We start from the raw sequence: 27,395 nt of genomic DNA, 5'->3' as shown, positions 1-27,395 counted from the left end.
AACATGGAATAAAACAGTAAGGCTTAAGAAAGCTTTATTTTGTGCAAGCTGTCTCTCACCATCTTCTCTAAAAATAAACTAGCACACATGCCAATGTCTGTATGGGAATGTGAAATTAATTATGGAATAAGACAATTATTTACTGTCAGACAGTGCTGCACTTGTATTGTCTTGCAGTTTGGAAGAAAAAAAAACTTCAAACCTGCTAGGTTTTACCACAGAACACAAGTCATCTCTGTGACATAAGACACCATTCCCTTGGTACTTCCTTTAAAACAAATTGATTTACTTATTAGTGTATAGATTGTTTTGTTATGGTAGTACACAGCATTTTTTACACTATTTAATATAACATAACACAAAATTCAAAATTTTTAAACTGTGTAAAGTGTAGATGTGACAGAATGATATCATTACTGAAATATTGTTTAAGTTAAGTACATATATGCTAGGATACTACATTCTTACTATTTTAAATAATAAAATAATATTAAATGTTTTTTTTTTTTTGTTTAAGTCACACACATGCTGTATGGTGTTACTATCCTACTTCCTACTAATATTATAAACGCGAAAGTTTGTAAGTATGGATGGATGTTTGTTACTCTTTCACGTAAAAACTACTGACTGGATTTTATTGAAACTTTACAATAATATAGCTTATACATCAGAATAACACATAGGCTACATATTAATATGAAATTCCATCCTTAAGGGAGTGAAAAAGTGAAAATTTCATTTTATAACAGAAAAAATCATAGGTCATAGACATACAAATAGTGAGTGAGTGTCATTTCTCTATGTCTGCCACACGATCATACACATAGTAAGGTCTTGCAAATTCTTATTTTTCTCCTTGGTGAGACCAGACCGCTTAGTGGAGCTCGCAGCGGCTAGCAAAATAAAGGTTCTAATAACAGTTTGGTTCTTAACTTCGTCAATAGATAGAATTGCCTTGAATTTTAAACGCACCTTCGTTCGATGCGTTTGTCATGTATTTAATTTTCGTTTTTTGTGCCGTATGCGTTCCTATATCATTTATCCGATTGCGATTAAATTTTGGTGAGTTGTTATGCGGATGCCCATGAAGGTTTCTGAGATGGTAAGTATAACTATTTTTCAATAGTTGGAGCACGAATTGTGTCAAAAAATGTGTTTATTTCATTTTATATAGCGGCTCTTCGTCTGTTTTTGTTGTATAAGTGCGCACGCATGACACAATTTATTTAAATATTAAATAGAGACAGAGATAGAGTGATATATATATATATACAGAGTGAGATTGAGAGAGACAGAGAGATAAGTTGAGATAGAGCGAGGTATAGAGAAAAAATGGGTTATATAAAGAGATATATAGATGTATAAAGCTATATAGAGATTTATATATAGAAGAGATTGTTTTTTTTTTTTCCTAACCTAACTAATTACTAAGTGTATTTGGGAGGGGTCTGGGTAGGGAAGACTCTAAGTGCGTCTCAGGCCGAAGCCTATACGCTCTAAGCATGCAGGTTGTGAACCATGCAGGAGAGGAAGCATGCATCATGTGCTAGGAGGGGATTGGCCAGCCATGGCAACGTTTTAGCCATGACTAACTCCCCTCACTGACTATTCTAGACTATAACTAGATAAGATGGGCCCAGGTAAAACCTGCATAGACACAGGGAAAACCCTGGGCACTGACATGCGGGATGCAAAATTTCATGCATTAATTACAAGCAGGTTGGTTACAGGAACAGAAGGATGGTTCTGGAAGAAGAATTGGACAGAGTATAAATGCTACTATGCAAATGGGCGGGAGCTTGGACATTTTGTCCGCATTTGGTTTTGGTGGCACTGGTTGTTTTGGGGGCGACTTTAGTCGTTTCCCGCCAGGCTGCCAGCCAGCCGAATAGTTGAAGAAGTATTATATTATAATTATACGACCGCAGCGCCCAGGTTGCCCCAGTTGCCGCGGTCATGTGTGTCGACTCATTGTGCTGCCAGCCTGAGCATGTCAATCATCGGCTAGTCCAATGTTGCATATTTGCGCCGCAGGACGTAGTCAGGCACATGGTCAGACTCCTATTATTCAATAGTGAGGCTGCTCACTGAATATATTTTAATCTAAGGGTCAGTAAATGTCAGGACACATGTGTGTAATTCATTAGAGCCCCGCTGGGCCAATACGCGACTGGTTTCATTAGAGCCCCGCTGGGCCAAAATGCGACTGGTTTCATTAGAGCCCCGCTAGGCCAAAAACACGACTAGATTCAGCGAGCGGCGCGACGAGTGTACTGGTGGGTTGTGGGGGCCTTAATTCCGACACATGATGCTGCCAGCCTGGGCATTTCCGCCGCAAGACGTGGTCAGGCACATGGTCAGAATCCTATTGATTAATACTTAATGCTATAACTTAATAATAATATTCTGAAAATAGTAATATTCTTAAAATTAAATTGGACGAGCTGCCAGAAATACGAGTGTCTCTGTGCGTGCTACAGCATAGGCAGAATTTTCTCGCCAGTCCGCAACCGCAGTGTTGGGTTCTGGCCTCAACCGCGCGCGCGCTGCGCTGTGATTGGCCGGAGCCTCCAGCCAGTCACAGGCCACTACGGTGGCCAGTGCGCCAGGAGTGATTTTGGTCGTTTATAGAAGAGATAGAGATAGTGGGAGGTATATATGTATATATGTAGATATGTAGATATAAAGAGATAAATATATATATATAGATGTAAATAGAGATAAATATTTATTTAGAGATATGGATGGATGATTTGTATATGTGTCACTACTTTAAACATATTACAAAACAAAACTGAATGAGGCATTGCAATGCATACTGAGCATTAGCTAGATAATGGAATCATTTCAATATTAGTAATCTCTTATTTTTCAGTTTTTTTCTATAGTGCTTTATAAAGTCTAGATTACATACAGACCACCAATTTTTCGATATATACAGGTAAATAACTATACACTGACACAACAACGTCTGTCGGGATCTGAAAGTGATATAAATTAATTTTCACATTTGACATTCAAATTAAGAAGACAATTACTAACTACATCTGATTTCGAAAAAGGTCCCCTTCACCCTGTTTTCAGCCCGGGCAACGCCGGGTACTGCAGCTAGTGTGAAATAACCCTAATTATAATTTCAGTGTTACATGTATAGTATCTTAGTGGTAAAATATTAACCATAATCTTTTTCTTCTCATTTATTTGCAGGCACAGTCGTAAATACAGCTTCGAAGAAAACTTAAATGATTTAGGGGACAGTGACTTCACAGACGCAGTTTCAAGTGAAAATGCCACCCTTGTTTCCCAAGGCAGCTCCAGTCACAGTGCTCCGAGAGACAGTTCTAGACGGAGAGAGCAGGGGAAGGGAGCCGCGAGAAAGAAGAAGCACAAGAAGAAACACTCGAGCAAGCTGCACAAGTCGCGCTACCCCAAGAAGTACGGCGGCCAGCTGCGGTTCCAGAAGAGACTGAACCTGTTCCTGGCGGAGGCGGAGGAGCTGAGGACGCTGTACGGCAAGGCCCCGGGGCCCGGCGAGAGCCTCTTGGAGCTGCCGGGGGGCCCCCGCCGCGCCACCCGGGCCGCCACCGCCCGCAAGGAGCGCGTCTGGGACTTCGGGGTCATCCCGTACGAGATCGACGGCAACTTCAGCGGCGCGCACAAGGCGCTGTTCAAGCAGGCCATGCGGCACTGGGAGAACTTCACCTGCGTCAAGTTCGTGGAGCGTGACCCCCACGAGCACCCCAACTACATCGTGTTCACCGAGAGGCCCTGCGGGTGAGTGCAGTCACAGTTGGCGAGGTCGGTATTCCCAGTTTGGCCGTCCTCATGTCGTACTTCCGTGGATCCCTGGAATCTCTCCAGACCACTGCCCCGACTCTCTTGACTTGAGTTGTTGGGTCTTCCCGCATCTATTGACCTCGCTTTTGATGACACGTTAAGACCAGTTAAAATATTTTTAAGAAATCCACTAACAGTACAACGTATTGAGAAAACAAAAAAATATATATATATATTGAGCACTGTAAAAATTACAATAATCTTAAGGCATGGTCACACACCATATTGATTTTTTTTTAAATTTTCTCATCATACATATTTTTGAAGAGCTATTTCTGAAAAATTTTAACATGATCCTTCTATAGCATTTGTTGTTCTATCACAAATATTTTTAACAGATATTCACCAATTGGTATTGGGCGTAAAAAGTATTTTGTTCCCTTGTTTCTAGCAAAATTATTAAATTATGTCTCATGTGAACTAGAGAAGATAAATTATGTAACTTACATTTTTCGTGGTTCTACCAAATCTCAACGAACCACCAGGAAGCTCAAGTTTATTTGTCAGGCCATTTAAAATGAGTGTAATGTACAAAACACAAAATTATATTGTGTGTGTGTTTGTGTGTGAGCTTGTGTGTATATATATATACTCAGTGGTGCCTGCGCAGCCAGTATTCATCTTCAGTCCCTGTACTTCAGTGCTGTGCATATGTGAATCGAATATGTGTATGTATACAGTGTTCAAGTTGTGTTTTTGCTCAATTTTTATTATAAATCTTAAGTATACGATTACTGTGCAGTAAAAAGTGAGTATAAAATATATTAATATTCTCATATAGATATATAGCTTGAATAACGAAGAAAACAGAGTCTTTGTAGCAATATAACCTAAAAGTTAAGAACATCATTATTTATTTTTTTAATACCTACAATTACTATGCGATGCGTATTTTATAGTAATTTAGGAGTTATTTTACTAACGTGATAAAACAAATTTGTTGTGTGATAATATTTTTTCGTAAAATTATTTACAAGTTTTAGTTTAAGATCAAACAATTAATTTGGATATCCCAAAAAAAAATGTTTGTTTATAATTTTAATTTTCACTTCTGTCGGCAGTCCACATGACTGCTTTGAAATTTTTTTTTTTATTTGTTTCACATTTGTTGAATCATTCACAGTTTTTCATGAATAAAGACACCGTATGAAAATAAAAACAATAACACCGAAGTGGCCTGTTTTATAAACATAATTGACCTAAAAAATAAAACCATGAAATCTGATCGCTGGCAATGGTTGTTGAGGTCTGGTTATTAAACACGCCTGTCGTGCGGATGTCTGGATGATCCCAGGTGCTGCTCGTTCGTCGGGAAGAGAGGGAATGGGCCGCAGGCCATCTCGATCGGCAAGAACTGCGATAAGTTCGGGATCGTGGTGCACGAGCTGGGACACGTGGTCGGATTCTGGCACGAGCACACGCGACCCGACCGCGACAACCATGTCCACATTGTGCGGGAGAACATCATGACAGGTAGGCTTCAGGCCTGTGCCAGGCTTCCATTAAGCGAATCAATCAAAGGTCTTTTTAATACTCAATTTGACTTCTCCCGGAAATTTGCAATTCGTTTCATTTGAAGCTACGATTGTGATGCAAAGCTTCATTTGCATTTTTTTTGCAAAGCTTTAAAACATTGGAAGTCAAATATTTGCTTATGGAAATTTTTAGTTTTATTGTGTTGTGCATGTTTACTTGATAAAAAAAAAAAGAACAAAAGAAGGCACTCTATTATATTTTATGATAGCTCACTATTAATATTGTGCATTGTCATTTTATAATTTTTATTGAATGATAATTAATCACTCATGAATTTTTTTTCTTTTTCATGTTGCCATTTCTTCATCAGTAATCTTCATAATTCGTGACATAATTTTGCAGTATTATATTTTTGCTGTGAATATTTAGATATAAATTTTTTTAGTTCATTTTATTCTATGAAATATTAAAAAAATTATTTGTTGTGTTACAAATATAATTCATTAAATATTATTAAATATTTACTATTTCAAAAAAAATTTATACGAATTGATACATCTGTCCTCTTGCTATACAAGAGTTTTCATCAGAAAGATAAGAAAATTGTCTGTTACATGGAAATGAAAAATGCCTTGTGTTAGATACAGTTCTGACTGCATTTTAGCAAACAAATTGTTTTAAAGAGGTTTTTGTAATAAGGATGTTCACTGTTTATAGAGGTTTTACTGTGTATTTCATTAGGGTAGTAATTTTATGAAAAAATATTTGGAAAAAAACTGTGTGTCAGAACACTGTAGCATATTTTATGTTTCATTGATGGTTGAGTTGCTTTGACATATGAGGTGCATTCTAAAAGTAATGAGAGTGATTTTCAAAAATGCATATTTATTTAAAAAAAATTACAATTCAATATTATTTCCTTCAAAGTATGATCCTTGTGAAGCTATACACCGGTTCCAGCGATTTTTCCACTCTTCATAGAAACGGGAGAAGTAATTTTCTGAAAATCTGTTGAGAGCACTAGTCACAACTTGTTGAATGTTTTCAATTGTTGACCGTGGTGCACGGAGCTACAAACTCTTTGTGAACCACTCCTTTTACATCAAAAACAAAACCAACATTATTTTCACATGTGATTTGCTCATGCGGGCTTCATCGTGGCAATGCGCCCGGCCTCACTGCCCTATCCATATGCAAATGTTTGGCTCAGAAAAATGTACCGACACTTCCCCATCCATCCTACAGCCCAGATCTAGCTTCGTGCAAATTTTTTCTTTTTACCAAGCTGAAAGTGCAGCTCAAGGGGACTCATTTTGGGACAATAATACGTTCAATACAGGGATCATACTTTGAATGAGATAACATTGAATTGTAATTTTTTTTTCAATAAATGTGCATTACTTTTGGAACGCACCTTGCACATGGCTCTTGACGGTCTGCTATTCACAGCCATTCTATGCAGAATAAACTCTTCCTGAATGAATGGCACTGTCAAATAAGGCGAGGGCTTCTCTTATAGACCATAGATAGGTAATTACAAGGAAAGAGTTTCTGAGACAGGAATAGGTACTGTGTGGCAGTCTAGCAAGAGTTTAGGTTGTTTGTGACTTATCACTGCCCCTAGTCGTAAAATATGAATGCCATTACTATTTACAAGAACTTGGCTTTTTAAAATTTGGTTTATATACATTACCACATTTCAATGGTTGTTTGATTGTTCTGTCATATTTTTGAGCTTGAATACGTTATTATTTTTATATTAATCTATTTCATGACCTCTGCATTCTTAATACAGCAAGTAAATGCACAATGTGCAGATTATACAATAGATGTTCTGTATATGCTGGAAAGTATTTTCAGATTTTATATAATAAATATATCATGATTACAATTCACATAAAAAAATTTCTATCATTTAAAATAATTAGAGAATTATTTTTTTGAAAATGATGAGTACATATAATTTTTATTTTTTATTTTTCAGTGTGGATTTTTGTGTACAAAGTTTTTTAGTTTTCTTGTAGATAAACATTTCAAAACAAATTTGAAAAGCTAGCAGTATCAGCATATATTAGTCATCAGTAAATTCACTGCAGGGAAGAAATAGACCATACTTTGTTGTTCTTTACAGGGCAGGAGTACAATTTCAACAAGCTAACACCGGAAGAAGTGAATTCACTGGGCCTCCCTTATGATTACAACTCGATCATGCATTACGCTCGAAACACATTCTCAAAGGTTTGTTCATTCACTTAAAAAATTGTATGTTTTAAATTTTGAGAATTTAATTAGGTATCTTAGCGAGGTATTGAAGTACATGTATGAATTTTTATGAAAATTTTTTTAAATGTTTAATATAAAATTTATGGAAAGGCCTTGCTGATGAAAATTTTAAGACGTTATTTCTTGTCTGCTAAACAACATCCTTTGTATGTCCAGATGTGACTATACTTGTTTTATGCTGGCATCACTAGGGGTGTTACATTACTTGGACTCATTTTACACTAATGAGTTTATGCCTTGTTAAAACATTTTGCATGATAAATTAAATTAGCATCGTCTCCTGTGTTGTTAGGCCTGTTGTGTTGGCAGATTTTCTCAGTGTCCCATCAATCTTTCCTGTTCCTCAGCACTTATTTCTGTTTACTCATACGTTTCATTAATTTTCATAACTAACTGCACTAATCCCTCATTTCAAACATCTTCAAATTGTGCGAATTCATTTAGCAGGATGTTAATTTTACTGCCCCAGTCTTGAATGTTACATCTGTAAATTTCAGTTAGAACTGAATCACTATAGGGAAAAACAACTCTGGCATGACGCCACATAGTCTACTTCAACTCGGTAAACACATGTACTATGGCATACAGTTAGCCATACGAGGTAGGAAGAGATGCACGCTCAGGTCTGACTATGCTATCGACTGTTGTAAAAACATCAGCTATAACAAGTTCAGTTACAGCTATTGAGTGTACAGGACTAAATGTTTTTACGTTCGTGCGTATTCCGCTGGGCCGTACCGTTGTCGTCCTGCTACAAACCGGGCTGTGATGAACTTCAGTCTAGCCAGTGGCACGGAACTCACACAACACAAAGCAATGTCTGCCCATTCGTCTGCCGGTAACAAGTCTCTTCGTATGTGTACAGCCATCGCAGGCTTGAATATTGCACGTGATCAATGGAAAAAAAAGGCCTTTTTTTTTATTATACTTTCAAAAAAAAATTTACAAACACAGAAATTAATAAAATAAGAAGCTTGGCTTCTAGGTTGTAGCCGTGTCCTTTACAGTAGGTAACTGCTCCCTGATGATGGCGTCTGCAATTTCGACCGAAACGTCGGTGAATTATTCGCCAAGTGACACGGCAACAACCCAGAAGCCAAGCACAGGCACCTGTAGTTGAAATCATATTGGAATCATGGCTTCCAAGTGATAGCGTGATGCATTGTGTTCAAGTATTTGAGACAAAACTAGAAGTATTACGGCATGCATAATGTCATGAAGGTCACACTTATGTTGGTTGCACTTTAGTTTTAAGCAAGTCAACTGTGTGCACAATTGTACGAAACAAGGACTGTATCAAACGTTTATATAAGTCTGATGCTGTTGGTTGTACTAGCTGGAATACATTTGACATTAGATACCTACTGGAACAGAAATGAACAGATGATTCACATGGAATAAGTTGTTAAATGAATGGTGCAATGGCAAAAAAATTAACGCGCCTGATAGAATTGGTGTGAACCAAGAGGTGGTAAGCGAATAAGCACTTTAATTTTTGAAAAATTAAAAAGTAAATATCCGGACAGTAATATCGGTTTTCATGCTAGTAAAGGAAGGTTTGGAGAGTTTGTGGAAGGGTACATGATGTGAGTTAATAGTCACGCCCAGGCGGGCAAGTCAACCAGCCGACTGACAATAAGTACTTAACCACCTATCGTCTGCTATGCGGCATCGTATTTGTCATACAAAGTATTCTATGGTAGGCTTATGAAGATAACTGGTGTGATATATTTATCGTTGAGTGTTATTCTACTCATTTATATTTCATAAATAATATTTCCCTATACATTTTGTAGCACATGAAGTAAATTAGCCTTTCTATTTATGGAGACCAATGCTTCAGAATATGTGATTTTGAATAACACAAGCATTTTTAGGAATGCATTAGTCGTGCTAAGTGAGGATTTCTGTATATTAATCCTATTTTATACAGTCAATACCGTTAAGTTGTAATGGGAATTTTTTCTGCAGTTCAGAATTTTCACAGAATTCAATTACAAATAACAAGAACATAGATACTAGTGGTTAGAGGTGGGTCGAAAAGTATCAACCTGATACTTTGACACTGTTACGCGCCTGTATCAGGAACGGCAAACGAGTACACTTGAAAAGTATCAGAGACTTTAGTATCAGTTCAGAATTCACCTGGAACAACACCACGGCCAATGAGCGCAGTACCCGATCGCAGATGACGGTCACTTGGGCGGAGCTTGTGAAAGGGGAGGGAGCAGGAACGACGAATAAGGGATAAAGAAGGGAAAGAATGTAGGGGAGGAAGCGCAGGGGAAGGCGTTGAAGCCTTGAAGGAGAGGCGCAAAGCGATATTGTTACAAGCAGGGCTGCCACTCATGGGTTTTTCCACCCAGATCTGGGTTTTTCCAATGGTGTTTGGGTTTCTGGGTTTTTAAATAATGAATTCCAACAATTCTAGGTTTTTTATAATTTTAATTATTTTTATACCTAAAACAATAATAAAGGTAGTAGCTACTGTATCTGTTGCAATATCTGTTTGATAAATGCAAACAAGTCTATGTGTTTCACACACAAAAATACATATAAACACAAAACTAGTTTTCAAGAAGCTAAGTCTAATATTAAATTAGACACATTCTTCAAAGAGGCTTGCAGAACACAAAACCAATGCAACAATTAACCTTCAAACCAATCTTGTAGAATCAGACTCTGAATAAAGACTAACGTACATGATGCAGTTTTATAAAAACAGTTACCGGTTTAAAGAATGCAGTGATGGTGTTTGTTTTGTCATGTATATATTTGTAGGTTTTTTTATGATATGTGCTGGTCCAAGAATTACTTATACAGCCATTTTGCTGCAGTGTAATTTTCTTGTATTGGTTGTATTTAACCGTTTTCAGTCTTGTAAGGTAATTAATTGTTTTATATTAAAACCAGTTATGTTTATATTTTTGAATTAGTACGCAAACATTTTCAACGATAGCATTTTAGACGCATCTGGGTTTTTTACCCATGTGTCTGGGTTTTTTTGTAGGTTATCTAGGTTTTTCATGAATATCAGAATGGCAGCCCTGGTTACAAGTTGTTTTGTTTATTGTCCTACTTCAAAGTACGCTCAGTGCGCAGTGCGTGCACCGTCTCGTTCAATAATAAAACTAATGAAATTTTAATATTAAAAAGTACATTAATACAAGATATAATATTTATATTTGTGCACCTAACAGCTATGAAAATGCAAATAAATTCTCAGTTGACACTAATAACAGATGTAATCAACATATGGACTTTTTTTTTTCGAAAACAATTAGTAACTAGTGTTTTTATACATTAAAAATTCACGATTTTATCAAAAATAAAAAATAAAAAAACAGATAGGTACATTAGTGAGCATACTATATCAATGTTTTTTCAAATGTTTCTTCAGATTAGTCGATGATTTATAACTCAGTTTTTGTTTACACAAATTACAATTAGCAAACTCATTATTTTCCGTGAAAAAATTCCACACAAATGAAGTCTTTTTCGTGCACTTATCCATTCCTTATTTCACTATAAAGATACTAACTATAAAGCATGACAGCCCGCAACATGGTGATACACGGCCAGGACGAACTGCAGTGAATGTTGAACTGATTGATACTGGTTGTATCAGGTGGGCATGAGAGTATCAGAGGTAGAGAATTACCAGGCGTGATAAATAATGTACATATCAGATTCTCCTTCCGGTCGCACGGTCTGCGTACGCGGAGCTTTGTTGCCTCCTGGGACCGTCTGATACAGAAGTATCAGAGACTTGTAACATGGTACAATGCTGTATCAGTATCAGGTTGGAACAGATACCGAAAATTGCTGTAACAACCCACCTCTTTAGATACCGCAGAATATTAATCCATGTAACTGAATGCATATATTTACAAAAAATACAAAATTTCAGTAGCAGTATATAAGTAGAGAAAGTTCTATTTATAATTTATGTTGTACTTCTTTTAAATAAATTATTTGTTATTTCTGGGTTATTGACTTGTTACTAAGCCACTTTACTCAATTTATATTTTGAGAAAATATGTACAACATGGCATCTTTCATTTAAAAAAAAAAAAACTCTTTTTATAGTCTTACAAAACTTATAATTTTTTGATAAAGTCTTTAAGTGTTAGATTTTTATTCTTCGTAAAAAGAACAAAATTACAGTTTCAACTCATTTCCAAAAAAATAGATCCCAACATTTGACATTGCATTAGCTATACTTTCACATAAACACTGCCTAAATTGTTTTAACAATCTAAAAAATAAATTTAATCAAATGTATGATATGATAAGCAACCATCTTGTAAAAAAAACTATGCAGAAAAATTTGCTTAATTATGGTGTCTGGTATTTAATTAATTGGGAATGTACTTTACATAATTTTACTATACTTTAATTAGTATTAGTATTTCAGTTGCTAATTTTTTTTTGCATCTTGGTAGTCTTGTAGTCTGATTCCAGTCTCTTTCAAGGCATAGGGGTATTAAGTTTAGTCAGTTTGTAAACCATTGTTCACTAAGACCCCGGGCATAAGTTTGGAATGAAAATATTATCTTTTTTAAATTTAGTTTTAGTAATGTAAAGCTAGAAAAATGTCTATTGTATCAACATTATTGCCAATAATATTTCAGAAGCCTTCTTGTAACCAGATAATGCATATAAAGTTGCTTTAAAAAAAATTCTTTATGTTGTAGTTATCTTTATACTGTTTCTTATTCAACCATAAATATTAATTATTCCCTTGCATTCTGTTGATAACAATAAGCAATAAATATTTTGTAATGATATACTTTGTTAGTATAAATAAACTGGCACAGGATTAATGTTTTTCAGGGGACCTATTTGGATACAATCCTGCCTCGTGACAAGATCGGGAAAAAGCGCCCAGACATTGGTCAAAGAATTCGTCTCAGCGAAGGAGACATCGCTCAGACTAATTTGCTGTACAACTGTCCTCGTAAGCTTCTGCTAGATAACTTTACTTTCAGTCTGAGTAGTTAAGTGAATGGTAGTAAACCAATTTGTTTTAATAAATGAAACTGAAGCATTTTAATGATAATTAATTAAACACTAATGAGTGGTACCCAAATCATAACACCGGGTAGATAGAGCTTCAAATTTCATGGGCTCTGTTAATGAATCCATTTTATGCTTCAGTCATAGCTATGTGGCTAGCAATTAGTCACTTTAGAATACTTTACTTCTATTTGTGAACCCATGTCATGATTCAAGGTGTTAAAAATAAGTTTTCAAACAGTACATCCACATTTTCTGCAGTTCAGCCTTCATTTGCTGCTACCCTTACTTATATTATTATTTTTTTTTTTTGCTTGCTCCTAGCACCAAATGTTAGCAGCACTCCCAAGTTCTGTGGGTTTTCCTTAATTATTACTGGTTTATATGTCCAGTTACAGAATTACAGAGTTAATTTATTTTTCTCTGTAAGCAGACACACTTAAACACAATCAAATTAAACACTTCAAATATGAGTCCAGGAACTTATTTTAGCTTTTTCAAAATAAAGTTTTTTGCACCTCTGTGTTATTTTACAATTATTTGATAAAGGAATCAGCTTTTTACTGTGTAGGAGTAATGTTAATTTTTTTTTGGTTTAGTATTTGGTGTGAACTTAATAATATTTGATGATAACTTGTTTTATTGTATTCATAAATGTGATTACTGATGGGTGTGCCTGGAAGTTGGCAGTGCTGTGTTAATTATTTTATGCTTTCGCATCAGTTTACTTTTAATTAGAAAAATATGGAAATTTCAAGAAAAAATCAGTAATTTTTTACCTCGCCAGCCGTCAAGCTCATGTTAGTCCTGGCTTTGAATCCCAAACTCCGTGTGTGAGTAGTGAGGTGAATTTTGTAATGTTGGCATCAGAGGACGGGCATTGTACCAGAGTACGAACCAGGAAAAAGGTCATTAAATAGGTACCACATAACGTGCATTATTTCATACCAGACATGACCTATGTTTATGAGCACTGAGATGGTTCTTAAGTGGTTTACAACCCACTGTAATCTAGGATTTCCTGTCCAAAAAGGGCAGGGCTCAACGTCGTGTTAGTTATTTAATTTTCTTGTCATTACTAGAGCCCGTAAAAATTTGCGGATTCATTTTGTGATACTTTAAAATTCAAAACACTTTATCATTGTACTAGTTCTGTTATTGGTTCACTGTTAATCTGGATGACTCTGGGCCAATAAGAGACCTAAATCAAAGAAGTATTGAATCACAAGTTACCCCATTGAGACGCAGTGGTGGCCCAGAATTTATGGGGCCCTGGGCCATTTTCTTTTGCAGGGCTCCAATATTTTGGAGAGGGGCCTTACCTTACCTCGTAGAGAAAAGACGGAAAATTTTAAAAATAAACTATTTTTAACAATGTATTTAAGCTAACCAGGACCTTATATTTCAATGATGGTTTTGCTATATTATTTGTATGTTAACAATATTAAAAAAAAATTTAAAAAATAAAAAAAAACAATCATTTTAGAGTTACTAAATTCTAATAAATTACATTTACGTTATACAGGCTGGGGCAAAAGGTGTGTAACGGTTATGAAAGGATATTCAAAAAAAAGGTGCAACTTACAGAAATGAGTCAGTATACATCTCCCTTTTTTTATCAAGTTCTAAAAATCACATCAGTAAGATGGCCATCAGCAACGATACATTGATGAAGGTGATTTTGGACATTGGACTTTGACCACTTTTCAGCACTAAGGGGTATAGCAATGATTTCCTCCCGAATTCGCATCTTCTGTTCTTCCAAAGTGTGAGGATGATGTTTGAAAACCTTTTCCTTGCAGCAACCCCACAGTAAGAAGTCACAAACTCTTAAATCCGGGGCCCACGCTGACTGGTGTTAAGTGTTTGTGACTTCTTTCTGTGGGGTAACCTCAAGGAAAATGTTTTCAAATATCATCCTCATACCTTAGAAGAACTGAAGATGCAAATTTGGGAGGAAATCGCCAGTACACTCCTCGAAATGTGCCGACAAGCAGTTGAAGAGTTCCAAAATCACCTTAATTAATGTATCGCTGCTGATGGCTACCATCTTCCTGATGCCTGAGTGCGAAAACGCAATGTCCAGAATCAGAATAGCCTTCCTTGGTAGGTTTTTAGATTTTAAATACTGTTCAGCTGATGGAACACTTCATGGAACCATTCTTTGAAAATTGCACAGCTCATCCAGACTGTGACTGGTTTCGGTACCAAGCTGAAAGTTTATCCATTTAAATGTGCTTAAACGCACGTGGTTTCTTTAATTTTCCTATGAGACCAAGTTTTAATTTATGCTCACCTGTTGCATTACTGCATGCTAGGATTGTTACCCTCTCCTTGCTCCTTTTAAAACCTGGGGCTGACTGTTCTTCCTTGAAAGCAAGACTTTAACTGGTAGCAGTTTATAATTTAACTCTGTTTCATCACAATTGTACAATTTCTGTCTGGTCAAACCTTCAACTTCAATAAATTTCTGAAATTTTTCCTTCACTGAGACATACCCTGTGTGTCAGATAGTTCTTCCCCATAAATCCTAAGCTGCCGGACTCCATAGCATTTCTTCCATCCAGTACTTGAAACAAATTTAGGATTGTTGTCTTTTCTAAATTCTTCATAAAATTTCAAGAGTTTTTTTTTGCAAGATTGGCCCACTAATTGGCATGATCGTTTCTCTTGTTTGGCAAAATCTAATGTAAAGTGCTTCATTTACCTCATTAAAGTCACTTTCCTTCATACTTTTACTTTCTTTCAATGTTTCTGTAGACATTCTCGTAAAACACCACGACTCAATTTCCATCCACTTCTTCTTCCAGTCTCCAATCGTACTTTTGCTGACTCATTAAGTCCTTAGCCACTGTACTGACACTTCATCCCTCATGCAGTCTCTTTAATGCCCGCAAATTGTGCTCCATGAACAAGTTCACGTGTTTTCTTTTAACAGAAGATTTGATCGCAAAGTACTGTCCGGCACTCACAAACTGTAAAATAGCTCTGAACAATACAGTACGCACAGTCACTCACATAGAGTTATGCAACACGGTTAAGAAATTGACTAACCCTGGCAAAGGCTGCAGTTAGACTGAACAGCTGAGCACACGTCATCGCCAGATACGTGGGGAAGGAGTGGGGGTCTGCGCGCAGATGGTCGAGTTATCCAGACTGCCAGGTTATCGAGTGCCAAGTTTTCGGGACCCTGCTGCATTATCTTATTGCTGTAAAAAGTCACGCAAATATTCATAATGATCAGTTGCGTGACCTTTCATGGTTTGAAAATAATGTTTAATAAATGTCTGGTGAGAAGATTACCTTAAAAAGACAGCTATCTGAATAATTTTACAGAACATTTAATTAAATAAAAGTAATGACAAGAAAATTAATTGATTGATGTCAGAATGCTTTAAATGGTATAGAATCTTAAAAACATCAAATAAAGCTTCATCACTCCTGTAATGTTAATAAGTACCACTCCATAAAAAATAGTATAACTGCTCGAATGTCCCACAAAGATGAGAACTCGATGATAAGACTGCACACCAGACCACTGCTGGCAGAGCAGCTGAAGCATCGGTCAGCTCCAACCATACAGCACCCTTTCGAGGGAACATACTGCCATCTTGGATTTCATTTTTTTTTTGTTGCCATAGTTCCTACTTTTCAATATATGTTTTAATTATGGGCATGACAAGGCACCTGTATAATATCTTTTCAAATCCCAAGCTTTTTTACACTGTCACCTTCATTAACAAGCTCTAACATGTAATGGCTGTGAGGAAATCACTTATTTCCCTTGTGTTTTTCATCATTACTTTTATTTAAAGGCTTTTCTAAAATTTTATTTCCTTACCTACCTTGCATTGTTTGTTTTATCCCCACAAATATTTTCAAAAGCCTTTGTAATTAAGTTAATATCTTTTGAAAATATTCGTGGCAGAACAACAAATGCAAAGGAGGTATCGAATTGAGTTAAAATTTTATAAATAGCCCTTGAAATGAAATTCTAATGAAAAAAAATCCCCATGGCATGTGAGACCGAGTCTTAATCATCCGTGCATAAGTTAGTGACGTAAATAACTATGAAACAAAGACATTTTCATTTATTCATCCTGACGGGCATTTTTATCTAGTGTGGGGCTTGCAGCAGACAGACGGGGCGCGTGATTGCAGACTGCGGGCGTACACACCAGGAGCACTCGGCGGTGATCGCGTCGCCCAACTACCCGGACGCCGGCCGCAACACGGTGGGGGAGCAGTGCCAGTGGCACATCACGGCCACGCACGGCGAGAAGATCGTGCTCAACATCACCGACATGGACATATTCGGGGCGGAGCGCTGCCTCGCCAACTACCTGGAGGTGCGTGACGGCTACTGGCGCAAGTCACGACTGCTCGGTGAGGCTCAGCTCAGGCTCACTTCACGCTCTGTGGGGAGCAGCTATACTTCTATTACTTCAGATTTCAAGTGTTTGGGATAATCTATGTGTGTACATCATAATAAAATAAGTTTCTAAAACACAGGCATTAATGTGTAAAATTTATTTATGTGTTCTTTGGTTTTAATTTAAAATATGTATCAGTATCTTCAGCAGGTTGATTTTGAGTAAGTTAAGTTTGGCTCCTTCTGAATGAAAAAGGTGCAGCGCCACTGATCAAGCTACGTCCATTTAAGTGAACTTGCACGTAGTGGCATACACCTAGTTTGTCAGAGAATTTGTTTTATATGAATACTGTATGCCAATCAGTAAGAAAGCATACACAATTCAGTGAATTGTATGATACGCTTTATGAGTAGAAAAGGGTTGGAAAGTGGTTGAATTTACAATTACAGAGATGAAAAACATTAAGATATACGTATGTATATAAATGAAACGATAATACAAAATACATATAAACAGGTGTACCTGAAACTTAAATCAAAACTAGGGGTATTTATACAGGATAAGTAGAGACAGAAATATCAATGAACTTAGTCCAGAAAAACTTCTGTATATTCCTAGATTAAAGTCGTAAAATACACTGCATTACACCAGAATGGAAGTTAATTCACCAAATAGCATCAAAATGCAACAAAATTCACCTGAAATAATTTTGTCTATTATAATGTAAATTTCAATTCATAAGTTGTATTTTGTGTTTTTATTTTAAAAAATTAAGACAGTAAAAATATCTGCCATATTTTTTCCCACTGCTAATAAAGTTGTTTAGGTTTAGTCATTCCAATAACATAATTTCTGGTTTTGATACATACAATATGTGTGTGTGTGTGTATGCCACAGTTAAAGTAATTTTATGTATTTGTTAGTGTAATATACTAGTAACAGTAACACAAGCAAAGCATTAAAAAGTTTAAATTGTTAACAAAAATTCTTAAATTTTTCACTACAAATTGGCAAAAAATATAAAACAATAAAATCTTGGCTCTGAGTATTTTAAGAGTTTTACCACTAATTGTTGAAGCAATTAATCAACACAACTGTGCTGGGTTTGTACATTCATATGTTTTAATTTTTTAAGCCAATAAAGATATAATTAACTATTGTTGATGATGAAATTGCCTATTTTACTATTTTATTACACCATAGAGTCTTGGCTCTAACCACAAATATACATAGTTGTGTATCTTTCAGATATAGCATTCCACATAACATGGATCCAGTGTATACACTTGTCCACAATGACGACTCTAGATTTAACTTGATGTAAGTTTTTGGACATACGCCATTGCTAAGAACTTTTTCTGTTGAAGAAAAACTAATAAATAAAATAAATAAATAAAAATAAAAATAAAAATACTCAAAAAAAGATACAAAAAACACACAAAATTAAGCAAACAATTGCTGTTGTCAACAAGGATATGAACACCACAAAATATTCCGAAACAGGAATATGGTCAGCAAACAAAGAAAAAACAAAGAAAAATGTACTAAGAGAACGAAAAAATCCCCACAAATGATGACAACACAAAAATATTGAAACCCAAAATAATTCAGCACAACAGTTGAAGCGAGACAAAAAACATGACAAAACGAAAAAACAAACAAATACAATAGTTTTACCTAAACAGAAACAAGCGACGTTTCGGGAACTGCTATCTGCTCCCGTCCTCAGGCAGAGACGCACATGGTACGGAAACACAGGTGCGACAGTCGCACCTGTGTTTCCGTACCATGTGCGTCTCTGCCTGAGGACGGGAGCAGATAGCAGTTCCCGAAACGTCGCTTGTTTCTGTTTAGGTAAAACTATTGTATTTGTTTGTTTTTTCGTTTTGTCATGTTTTTTGTCTCGCTTCAACTGTTGTGCTGAATTATTTTGGGTTTCAATATTTTTGTGTTGTCATCATTTGTGGGGATTTTTTCGTTCTCTTAGTACATTTTTCTTTGTTTTTTCTTTGTTTGCTGACCATATTCCTGTTTCGGAATATTTTGTGGTGTTCATATCCTTGTTGACAACAGCAATTGTTTGCTTAATTTTGTGTGTTTTTTGTATCTTTTTTTTGAGTATTTTTATTTTTATTTTTATTTATTTATTTTATTTATTAGTTTTTCTTCAACAGAAAAAGTTCTTAGCAATGGCGTATGTCCAAAAACTTACATCAAGTCATGCACTCCCATTGCACAAATCTTTTAAAGATAACGACTCTAGATTTAAACAGAAGCACATCCAGACCTATTTTCATTTTAGATTTCTGTCTCCCCTATGTTTTTTGCATATGTCACAGTTTTTACGTGTATTTTAGATACATCTGTAGAGAAATCTATTGATGGTTTAGGAATTTATGCTTGTTAGACTGAATGAATATACATATCTAAATTAAGTGAAGTCATATCAGTCATGTTACTAATGACCATTTCTACATTTCCCCCCTCTCCTTTATTGTAGGAGAAATAAATATTTTTTTCTACAGCAGAGAAATAATTTAGTTCTTTTAATATTGTCCATGAATTTTTTAGTAGGTAGTCACTGGACTTACTAAAAAATGTCATCTCTGTTTTATTTTATATTTTGCAAACCTTTTCAAAAATAACTGTGATAGTCATTTTTATTGTACATAAGCATCCATTGGTCATACCAAACAATTCCACCCATGCAATATTTAGTCATGAGAAAATTGTTATGTTATATTTAATTCAAATGTATACTTGATCAGGAGATGAGTTTATGAAGAAAGATTTAAACATTCTATTTAAGTATTATTGCCAGGAAATTAATGCATAAAATAAGTTAGACAAATACTTCAACCAAGTTATTTTAATAAATTAAAATAAAGTGATTATTTTGTTTACCAACACTTTTTTTCAACCAAAGGAAAGTTCTGCAACAACCAGATACCTCGGAAGCCAATTGTTTCGTCAGGAAGCCGTATGTTACTGACATATTACACAACAGCTGATCAGATGGGTCGTAGAGGATTTTCTGCTCACTACGAAGGTGAGTAACAGGCTTTTTAAAATAAGGGTTCAATATGCTTGAGGACCTAATTTTAAAAATAATATTAATTTTACAAGATTATTTTATTGTTTATTAAACTAAATATTAATCAACATAGTGATATTATTTGAAAGTATAAAATCACTGTAGATCAAACTATGTAGGGAAAAACTAATATTATTTTTTAAGCTTAAATAAAAAATTAAAATTATTAATTCTATTGATGCATTATTTAAAATTTAACCCATGGGTATTGCAGATTATTAACAAGCATGAATGTTGCTCTATTCCACTCCCTTAATACCCTTCTGTATATCAGGATACCAAACTTGTATATTTAACTTATAAAAATTTTTTTGTGCTTAGTAAAAATAAGTTTTAAATACCATGTTTCATACAAGTTAGGTTATCAGCTTATTTGGTAGGTATTAATAATGTTTTTCGTTACTGCTGTAGTGTTTCTGTCGACTTTGTTAGTTGTGACTTGAACCATACAGTTACGAGTTGAACTCCAACATAAGCCATATGGTGGGTGAAACATTTTTACATGTGAGTTTTAAAGATATATTTATGATTTTTTTTTTAATGAAATGAAGATGATTTTCAATTGAAAATAAAACCACATGTAACTAAGGTAGATTTAAAAAACACAAAAATAATAAACATAACAGTTGTGGAACATATTCTTGGGATTGTATTTCCAAATACTATTCTCATAACGAGCCTTAATTAAATTTGTAAAATTATCTGGTAATGATGTAAGAGCAACGAGCAGAACTCCTTTTTGTAGGGATTAAAAAGGATAATACTGAGAAAGTTTTTAATGAACCTAGAAGCAAATTTCTGGAACATGATTGAAAAAAAAAATATTAATCACAGTACAGTAGCACTAAAAATATGTAAAACAATACATTTTCACACAAAAATTTTTTCTTTACCAACTTCAAAGGTCTGTTGCGAATTGGAGAAGATTAATTACATTTAGTTACCTCTGCTTTTTTTTTAGTTCTATGGTGGAAAAAGGAAAAAGGTTGGTGGAGAGGGGGCAATCTCCCCCATCACCCCTCCCTTAGGATGGATCACACTTGACTATAGTTGAATTTGTTTGATCACTCTAAATCAGCTAATGCCATTCTCACTATTTTAGAAATTCAATTTAAAATTTCAAAACTAATTAGACACTCCAAAATAATAAACTTTAATTGATTTAATGATGTAATTTGTTTTCCAACTTAAGTTCATTAAAAAAGTTTTGGGCTGTACAGAAGTCTTACAAATAAGGTTTATTATGGAATGATATATGATTATAATTAAGATAAGAAAAAGTTAATTCTGAGATATACACAACAATAAAACCCTTGAGATTCTGAGATTAAATTATCTGGGGAGGAAATGTGGCGAATATTGTGATATTTAAGTGTAAATAAAATGTTCCAGTGTCTGTCTTTTTGGACTTCTGATGCTACATTTTTGTCCTTGAGTTCCCACCTTGACGGAGAACTACAGTCTCTTTCTCTCTCTCTCTCTTTCTCTCTCACACACACTTCTCACCTATCTCTTTCTCACTTAAGCACAGATATAATTTTATAATATACCCATTGCATCATCATTCATTCAGACAAATAATAATAGCAAACAAAGTAAAGAAAAATGCATACATGAACACATAAAACTTAACCAACCAGTGAAAAATAGAAAAGAAAAAAATTTAAGTGGCTTTATTACAATAATTGAAAAAAATAATCAGAAGTAATTAAATTTTTTTTAATGATGTTAATTATGATAATGAAACACGATGGAAATGCACAAATACTTATCAAAAGAATAAACAGGTGTTATTTACATCATACCAGGAAAACTAATTAAGTATCATCTCTGATTATAACAACATAATAAATCTTTAATAAAGTAATTTCACAAATAGGGAGTTCAGTAGCCTGCATTGATATACAACTTACAGTCTAATGCTGCATTTGTGTTATGATTTAAGTAGGGATGGGTCGATTCGATTCTCCGATTCCTCGATACCACCGATTATTAAAAAATTTGGGTACTCAGTATCGGGTACTAAAAAAGGGCAAGGTAGGTTAGGAATCGGTTAAGTTAAGAAAATACAGTAGTAATATATTTTCGTCTGAACTTTACTTACTTATTTTAATATATCTTACCTGCCGTATGCGCATTAAATTCCTAATAATCCTCATTATTATTAAATATTAATTTTATACGAATAAAAATAAATAAAAACAATGTTACCGGGCATGTTTAACCTCTAATTAAAACTCCACGATCGAAGAACATTATTCCTCACTCATGTATTAGACGTAAATAAATTGTAAAAAGACTTATTAATTTTATTTGCAGTTAAGAAAAGTCCATTGTTTTTTGTGAAGAAAGTGACGGTATGAAACGAGATCACATCACGTGTCGTCACCATTTTAGTTGTGAGCCATTCAAGGATGATGGCCTCCACAAAATCTCTGGTGGCCATAAAATATAAAGTCAAGTCGAAACGTATCGATTCGTTGCGTACGGGACATTGTATAATGAAAGCAACAATCGATTTTAAAGAATTCTCTGGCCATACCGCCAACAGAGGCTCGTGTTTATTTCTTGCAAAGGAAATCCGTAATAATTACTAGAAAAACACTTGAAAATAGTTTTAGCAAAACAATATTTGTGCCAAATAAATAGCATAAATGCACAACAATTCACAGTAACCTCAATAGCACGACGGTGAATTACGGCGGCGTAATTCACCGTCGTGCTATTGAGGTTACTGTGAATTGTTGCGCATTTATGCTATTTATTTGGCACAAATATTGTTTTGCTAAAACTATTTTCAAGTGTTTTGCTAGTTTGTTAGTAAAAAAATGTTCGCAGACTGTCGTTTCAAATTACGATGCGAATGGTCTGATATTGTATCAACATGTCTAAAGTTTGGGAACATTTTCGCATCAATAGTGAAAATGACAAATATGCAATTTGTAATCATGGTAGTGCGCAAATTTCACGGAGCCGTACTTACAAATCTACAAATAATTTAATGAAGCATTTGAAATCCCGGCACACATTACTACCAGAAAAAATAGTCTTTGAAGAAAAACAAACTTTTGTTTACAGCACTGTCACCAACTAAGTCAAAAGGTACCACAGAAAAAAGTAGTGCTACCTTTGAACCCATTTTGAAAAAAGATGTTATGTTATCGGCGTTATCGCCTGTTAAAGAACCCTGTCTAAATGTTGAACTTCTTTGTGCACAGCCTAGTACTTTCTAGCAAACAAACTTTATGTGAAGATGCTTCTTCACTGGTAATTGAAAAAAAAAAACCCTCAACATTTAATCCTAAGTTTATAATTATCCTTTATACATGTTATTATCATTATGTAATGCATTAAATTCTTAAGTAGTTTTAATTATGTGACCAGAATTACCAGGAATCGAAAACTGGAATGACTCGGAATCGAGAATCGAAATTTAGGAATCGGTACCGGTATCGGAATCGATAAAAATGTGTACTCAACCCATCCCTAGATTTAAGACATCTGACAGGAGACACTTGTCCAAAACACACGCACACCTCACATGAAAACTGTGTTCAGCCATGCCGACAATACTGTAATCACTGGTCTGATTCAGCGGTGTGCGGAGGCGAGCTGAGTGCAGAACTGAACGGTCACCTGGAGTCTCCAAACTATCCCGAGGACTACCAACCTAACAAGGAGTGCATCTGGAAGATATCAGCTCCGGAGGACTATCAAGTTGCCCTCAAGTTCCAGTCATTTGAGGTAATGTTGGCGCTACTGGGAATGATATATACTGATTGTAGGTATGGGTCCAAGTGTATGCAAAAACCGTGAAAACAGATATTCGTCTAAAACACTTGGTAATCAAAACAATACTGTGATACAAGCAGAAACAGCATTATCCCAGATTTCAATAGTGGGTTTTATACCCGTCAAATTTCTACACTCAAAATATTATAATTTGAATGTAAACTGCACAATGCAACCAATTTAAAAGTTGTCTTATTAAGGTGGCCGCCGGGCTGGGTGGCCAAATGGCGTGTCAAGCGCCAGGTGTTAACACGCCATTCACAAACCACTCACCTGAAGGTATCTTGAAGGTGTCTGATATCAAATAGCATTCAAGAGCAATTGCATCCATCTATACAAGTTTCGTTTCTTGGTTTCGTGCATAACATGTATTTTTTGGTTAGTGGGAAAAGGTTATATGGGTGTTTTTATGAATGTTTTTTGGTATGAAACATTCTAAACCTAGTTTTGTAAGTGGTGTAGGGCAGTGAGGGAGCCTTTGTCTTTAATATCCCAGCATAATGTTACAGGACCAGTGCTTAGTCGCATAGAGGCGTGTTACTGACATGATGACCACATGCCTAAGGTGCTGAGCGTGTAGAGGTGAAGAGGCGTGTGATGCTCGAGCCAGTTTCTCCCTTAGCGCCCCCGCACTTTCAGAGCTATGCGCGCGGTCAGACGATTTAGCTTTAAGGCTTGGTCCTAGTTAACATGTTGATTTTTATCATTTTCTCATCTTTACTTTTAATTTAAGGACTATTTATAAAATTTTAATATAATACCAGCATTGCATTTGTTGTTCTGTTAACAAATACTTAAAATATTCACTGAGTGTAATAATGAGGTGATAATAAATACAGAAACTTCTGCGACATTTGACACCGATTATGTTATACTTAGCTAATAGCCGTTGAAAATGTTTGTTATAGAACAATAAAAATGCAAGAAAGGTATCATGTTAAAATTTTAACTTGACATCTGAGCAGAGCCTTAATTAAACTGATTTCGATTAATCCAAAACTTTGTGCTTACTATCATATGGATGAATGCTTTTAGTCCTAAATGTTTGAACTTTTATTTATTTTAAGAAGAGTTAAATAGCAATTTTATATTTACTGTTCCTAACTTTCAATGGATTCCGGCTAATTTTAATTTATCAAGGAAAATTTCTCCCAAACATTGCCAGGCTTACAGCCAGTGTAATGATGTTTCAACTTTTATTAAACGTTTACTAATATCAAAATATCATTTACTATATGCAGCTTCTGACTGTATAGTTTTATTGGGTGCAGCCAGCTATTTATACGAATCATCAAACAGCAAGTAAAAATATGTAGGGGGGGAAATAATGTGAGAGCTCAGTGATGATGTATAAACATTTAGTCTTGGTAACAAGCCAACTCATGTGTTCTCATGTTGTTCATGTTGCAAATAAATTTAATGTAGAATTCTTTATAATAATGCTGAGCATGATAAATAAACTGATACGTAAATAAAATATAGTAATATGAAAATTTATGGATGCGAATCTCACACATACTTTCTGCGCCTGCTGTTAGAATTTGCTGCCTGAATCATAAATGTTGCTTGCCTTCATCAATCACTGATAGCAGTTGGCAGCACGAAACAATCTGAAATTTTAAACTATTATAAATTGCTCTGATAAAACCCTGGCTTTGAACATGTTTTTCAAGAAGGAATTGAATTATAATAACTGCACTATGTATATAATATATAATATTTTCACTATATCATATTGCAAACTACTTTTTACTGTTATTATTTTCGACAGTTAATTCTACAACCTGCTCTTTGTAAAAAGTCTGGAAAGTCTTCAAGATAAATTTTTTCTTGATTAATTGTGTCTTTAATCATTTACTAGAAGTTCAATTTTTGTGTTTCTGCGGCATGGTAATGAATTCATCTATGTTTCTGTAGTACGTACCTCTTTCGAAATATTCCTTCATAAATACATATTGTATGGAATTAGCAAAAATTCTAATACGTTGTGTTAAACAGAGCCCCAAAATACGGTATTGCTTTCTGAACAAACTCACTTCTTCGTTTATGCTCAAACTTTTTAAGTGTCTATTTTTCTGTTCTTAAGTTGCATGTGAAAATTTATTATGTTGAAATTTTGTTTCATTAAATGAATGTTTAAAATCAATTCCTTGAGAATCCAGTAATTTAACATTTATCAGTTTTTTTTTCTACTCACAAACTTTTAAACAGTTTTTTTTTCAGACACTGACACTACTAACTTAAGTTAGATTTCCGGGTGATGAACTTTAACTTAACTGTCTACCCTAGAGATGTTGGAAGAGTCTAAATCGAGTATTTGCTAGCGGAAGTGAAGCCATACAAACTGCACCGTTTCTAGGGGAACGATCAAAAAACAAAATGGGTCATTTCAACATGGCGCTACAGCTGTACCTCCTTCCCCTCGACCGTAATCTGACGTGACGCTGACGCCTGTGCCAGGTGGAGAACCACGACAACTGCGTGTACGACTACGTGGAGGTCCACGACGGACACAGTCTGGAGAGCCCCGTGCTCGGGACCTTCTGCGGCTACAAGCTGCCCTCCGACATCCACTCCACCAGGAACAAGCTGCTCGTCAAGTTCGTGTCTGACGGCTCCGTGCAGAAGGCCGGCTTCTCCGCCGTCTTCATGAAGGGTGCGTGCGCTGCAGGACTGGTCGGCGAGGCTCAGTGATCTCGGAGGTCTCGTCACCTGACGGCTCTGTGCGGTGCTGAACTCAATAAAACAAATTAACTCGTCCCTTTTCTTGGCGCTCATCAACCGGAACTAACAAGACCACATTGCTGAGAGTGGTCATAGGCATATCACTTGTCTCTCACGAAAACGATCCGGTTTCTATTTGTCGCGCAGTCAAATCTTGTTTTGTTTTTTTTGTAAGTGGAAACTGTGACAGAGTTTTTTACTGGGCTGGTAGGTATTCTCAGAGTGTATTTACATTTGGTCCTACCGATACATTTCATCAACCCTTCTGGAACGACTTTGACCAGGATGCTTAAATCCAATGGTCTACCAAGATATTTAAAACAAAACTTATTAAGAACAATGGTTCTGTCAATTTAAAGATGCATAACCAAGGAAATTCGGAATGAATAATTTATGTGTCTGAAAGTGAGTGTGTGAAAACAATACCATAAGTAGGAATTAAATTTTTTTTTTAACTAAAACAATTCTTTATACAGTTTCTGTTACTAGTACCAAACATAGATATTATTAGGTAGATGATTTATGAATAATTTTTGTAGTTTGAATTTTTTTGTTTGTAATGTCATGTTTGATAGCTAGATGTTGTGATACGTGTTTTATGTCATATGGTTTAGTATAAGAGAAAGCGCACACTGTGTGAAACAAAGCTAATTAATAAAAATAATCATTGAGTGGTCATATTACATGTCTTCTACCAAGGCGATCCGGGTTCGATTCATGGCAGGGTCAAACCTGGGTTTTTCATAAGTGGGGTAAGTGGTGTATTTTGTCATGGGCCAGTGAGTTGTCTCAGGTAT

The 27,395-nt window shown here is 35.3% G+C and overlaps 1 protein-coding gene across 2 annotated transcripts in view; it reads left to right on the top strand.

The window, feature by feature from the left end:
* LOC134528017 (protein tolkin-like) overlaps positions 1–27,395 on the top strand; it is a 255,428-nt gene that overhangs the window by 170,932 nt on the left and 57,101 nt on the right. For both annotated transcript variants that reach the window (XM_063361181.1, XM_063361182.1), the window contains 8 exons: positions 3,208–3,774; positions 5,132–5,310; positions 7,445–7,551; positions 12,433–12,556; positions 16,777–17,001; positions 19,915–20,037; positions 23,678–23,826; positions 26,335–26,530. In XM_063361181.1, the coding sequence (XP_063217251.1) occupies positions 3,208–3,774; positions 5,132–5,310; positions 7,445–7,551; positions 12,433–12,556; positions 16,777–17,001; positions 19,915–20,037; positions 23,678–23,826; positions 26,335–26,530 (1,670 nt within the window). The remainder of the gene's footprint in view (positions 1–3,207; positions 3,775–5,131; positions 5,311–7,444; positions 7,552–12,432; positions 12,557–16,776; positions 17,002–19,914; positions 20,038–23,677; positions 23,827–26,334; positions 26,531–27,395) is intronic.

The sequence above is a fragment of the Bacillus rossius genome, chromosome 1, assembly GCF_032445375.1.
Source record: "Bacillus rossius redtenbacheri isolate Brsri chromosome 1, Brsri_v3, whole genome shotgun sequence".
Classification (NCBI taxonomy): Eukaryota; Metazoa; Arthropoda; class Insecta; order Phasmatodea; family Bacillidae; genus Bacillus; species Bacillus rossius.
This window is presented reverse-complemented; position numbering and strand designations above follow the sequence as displayed.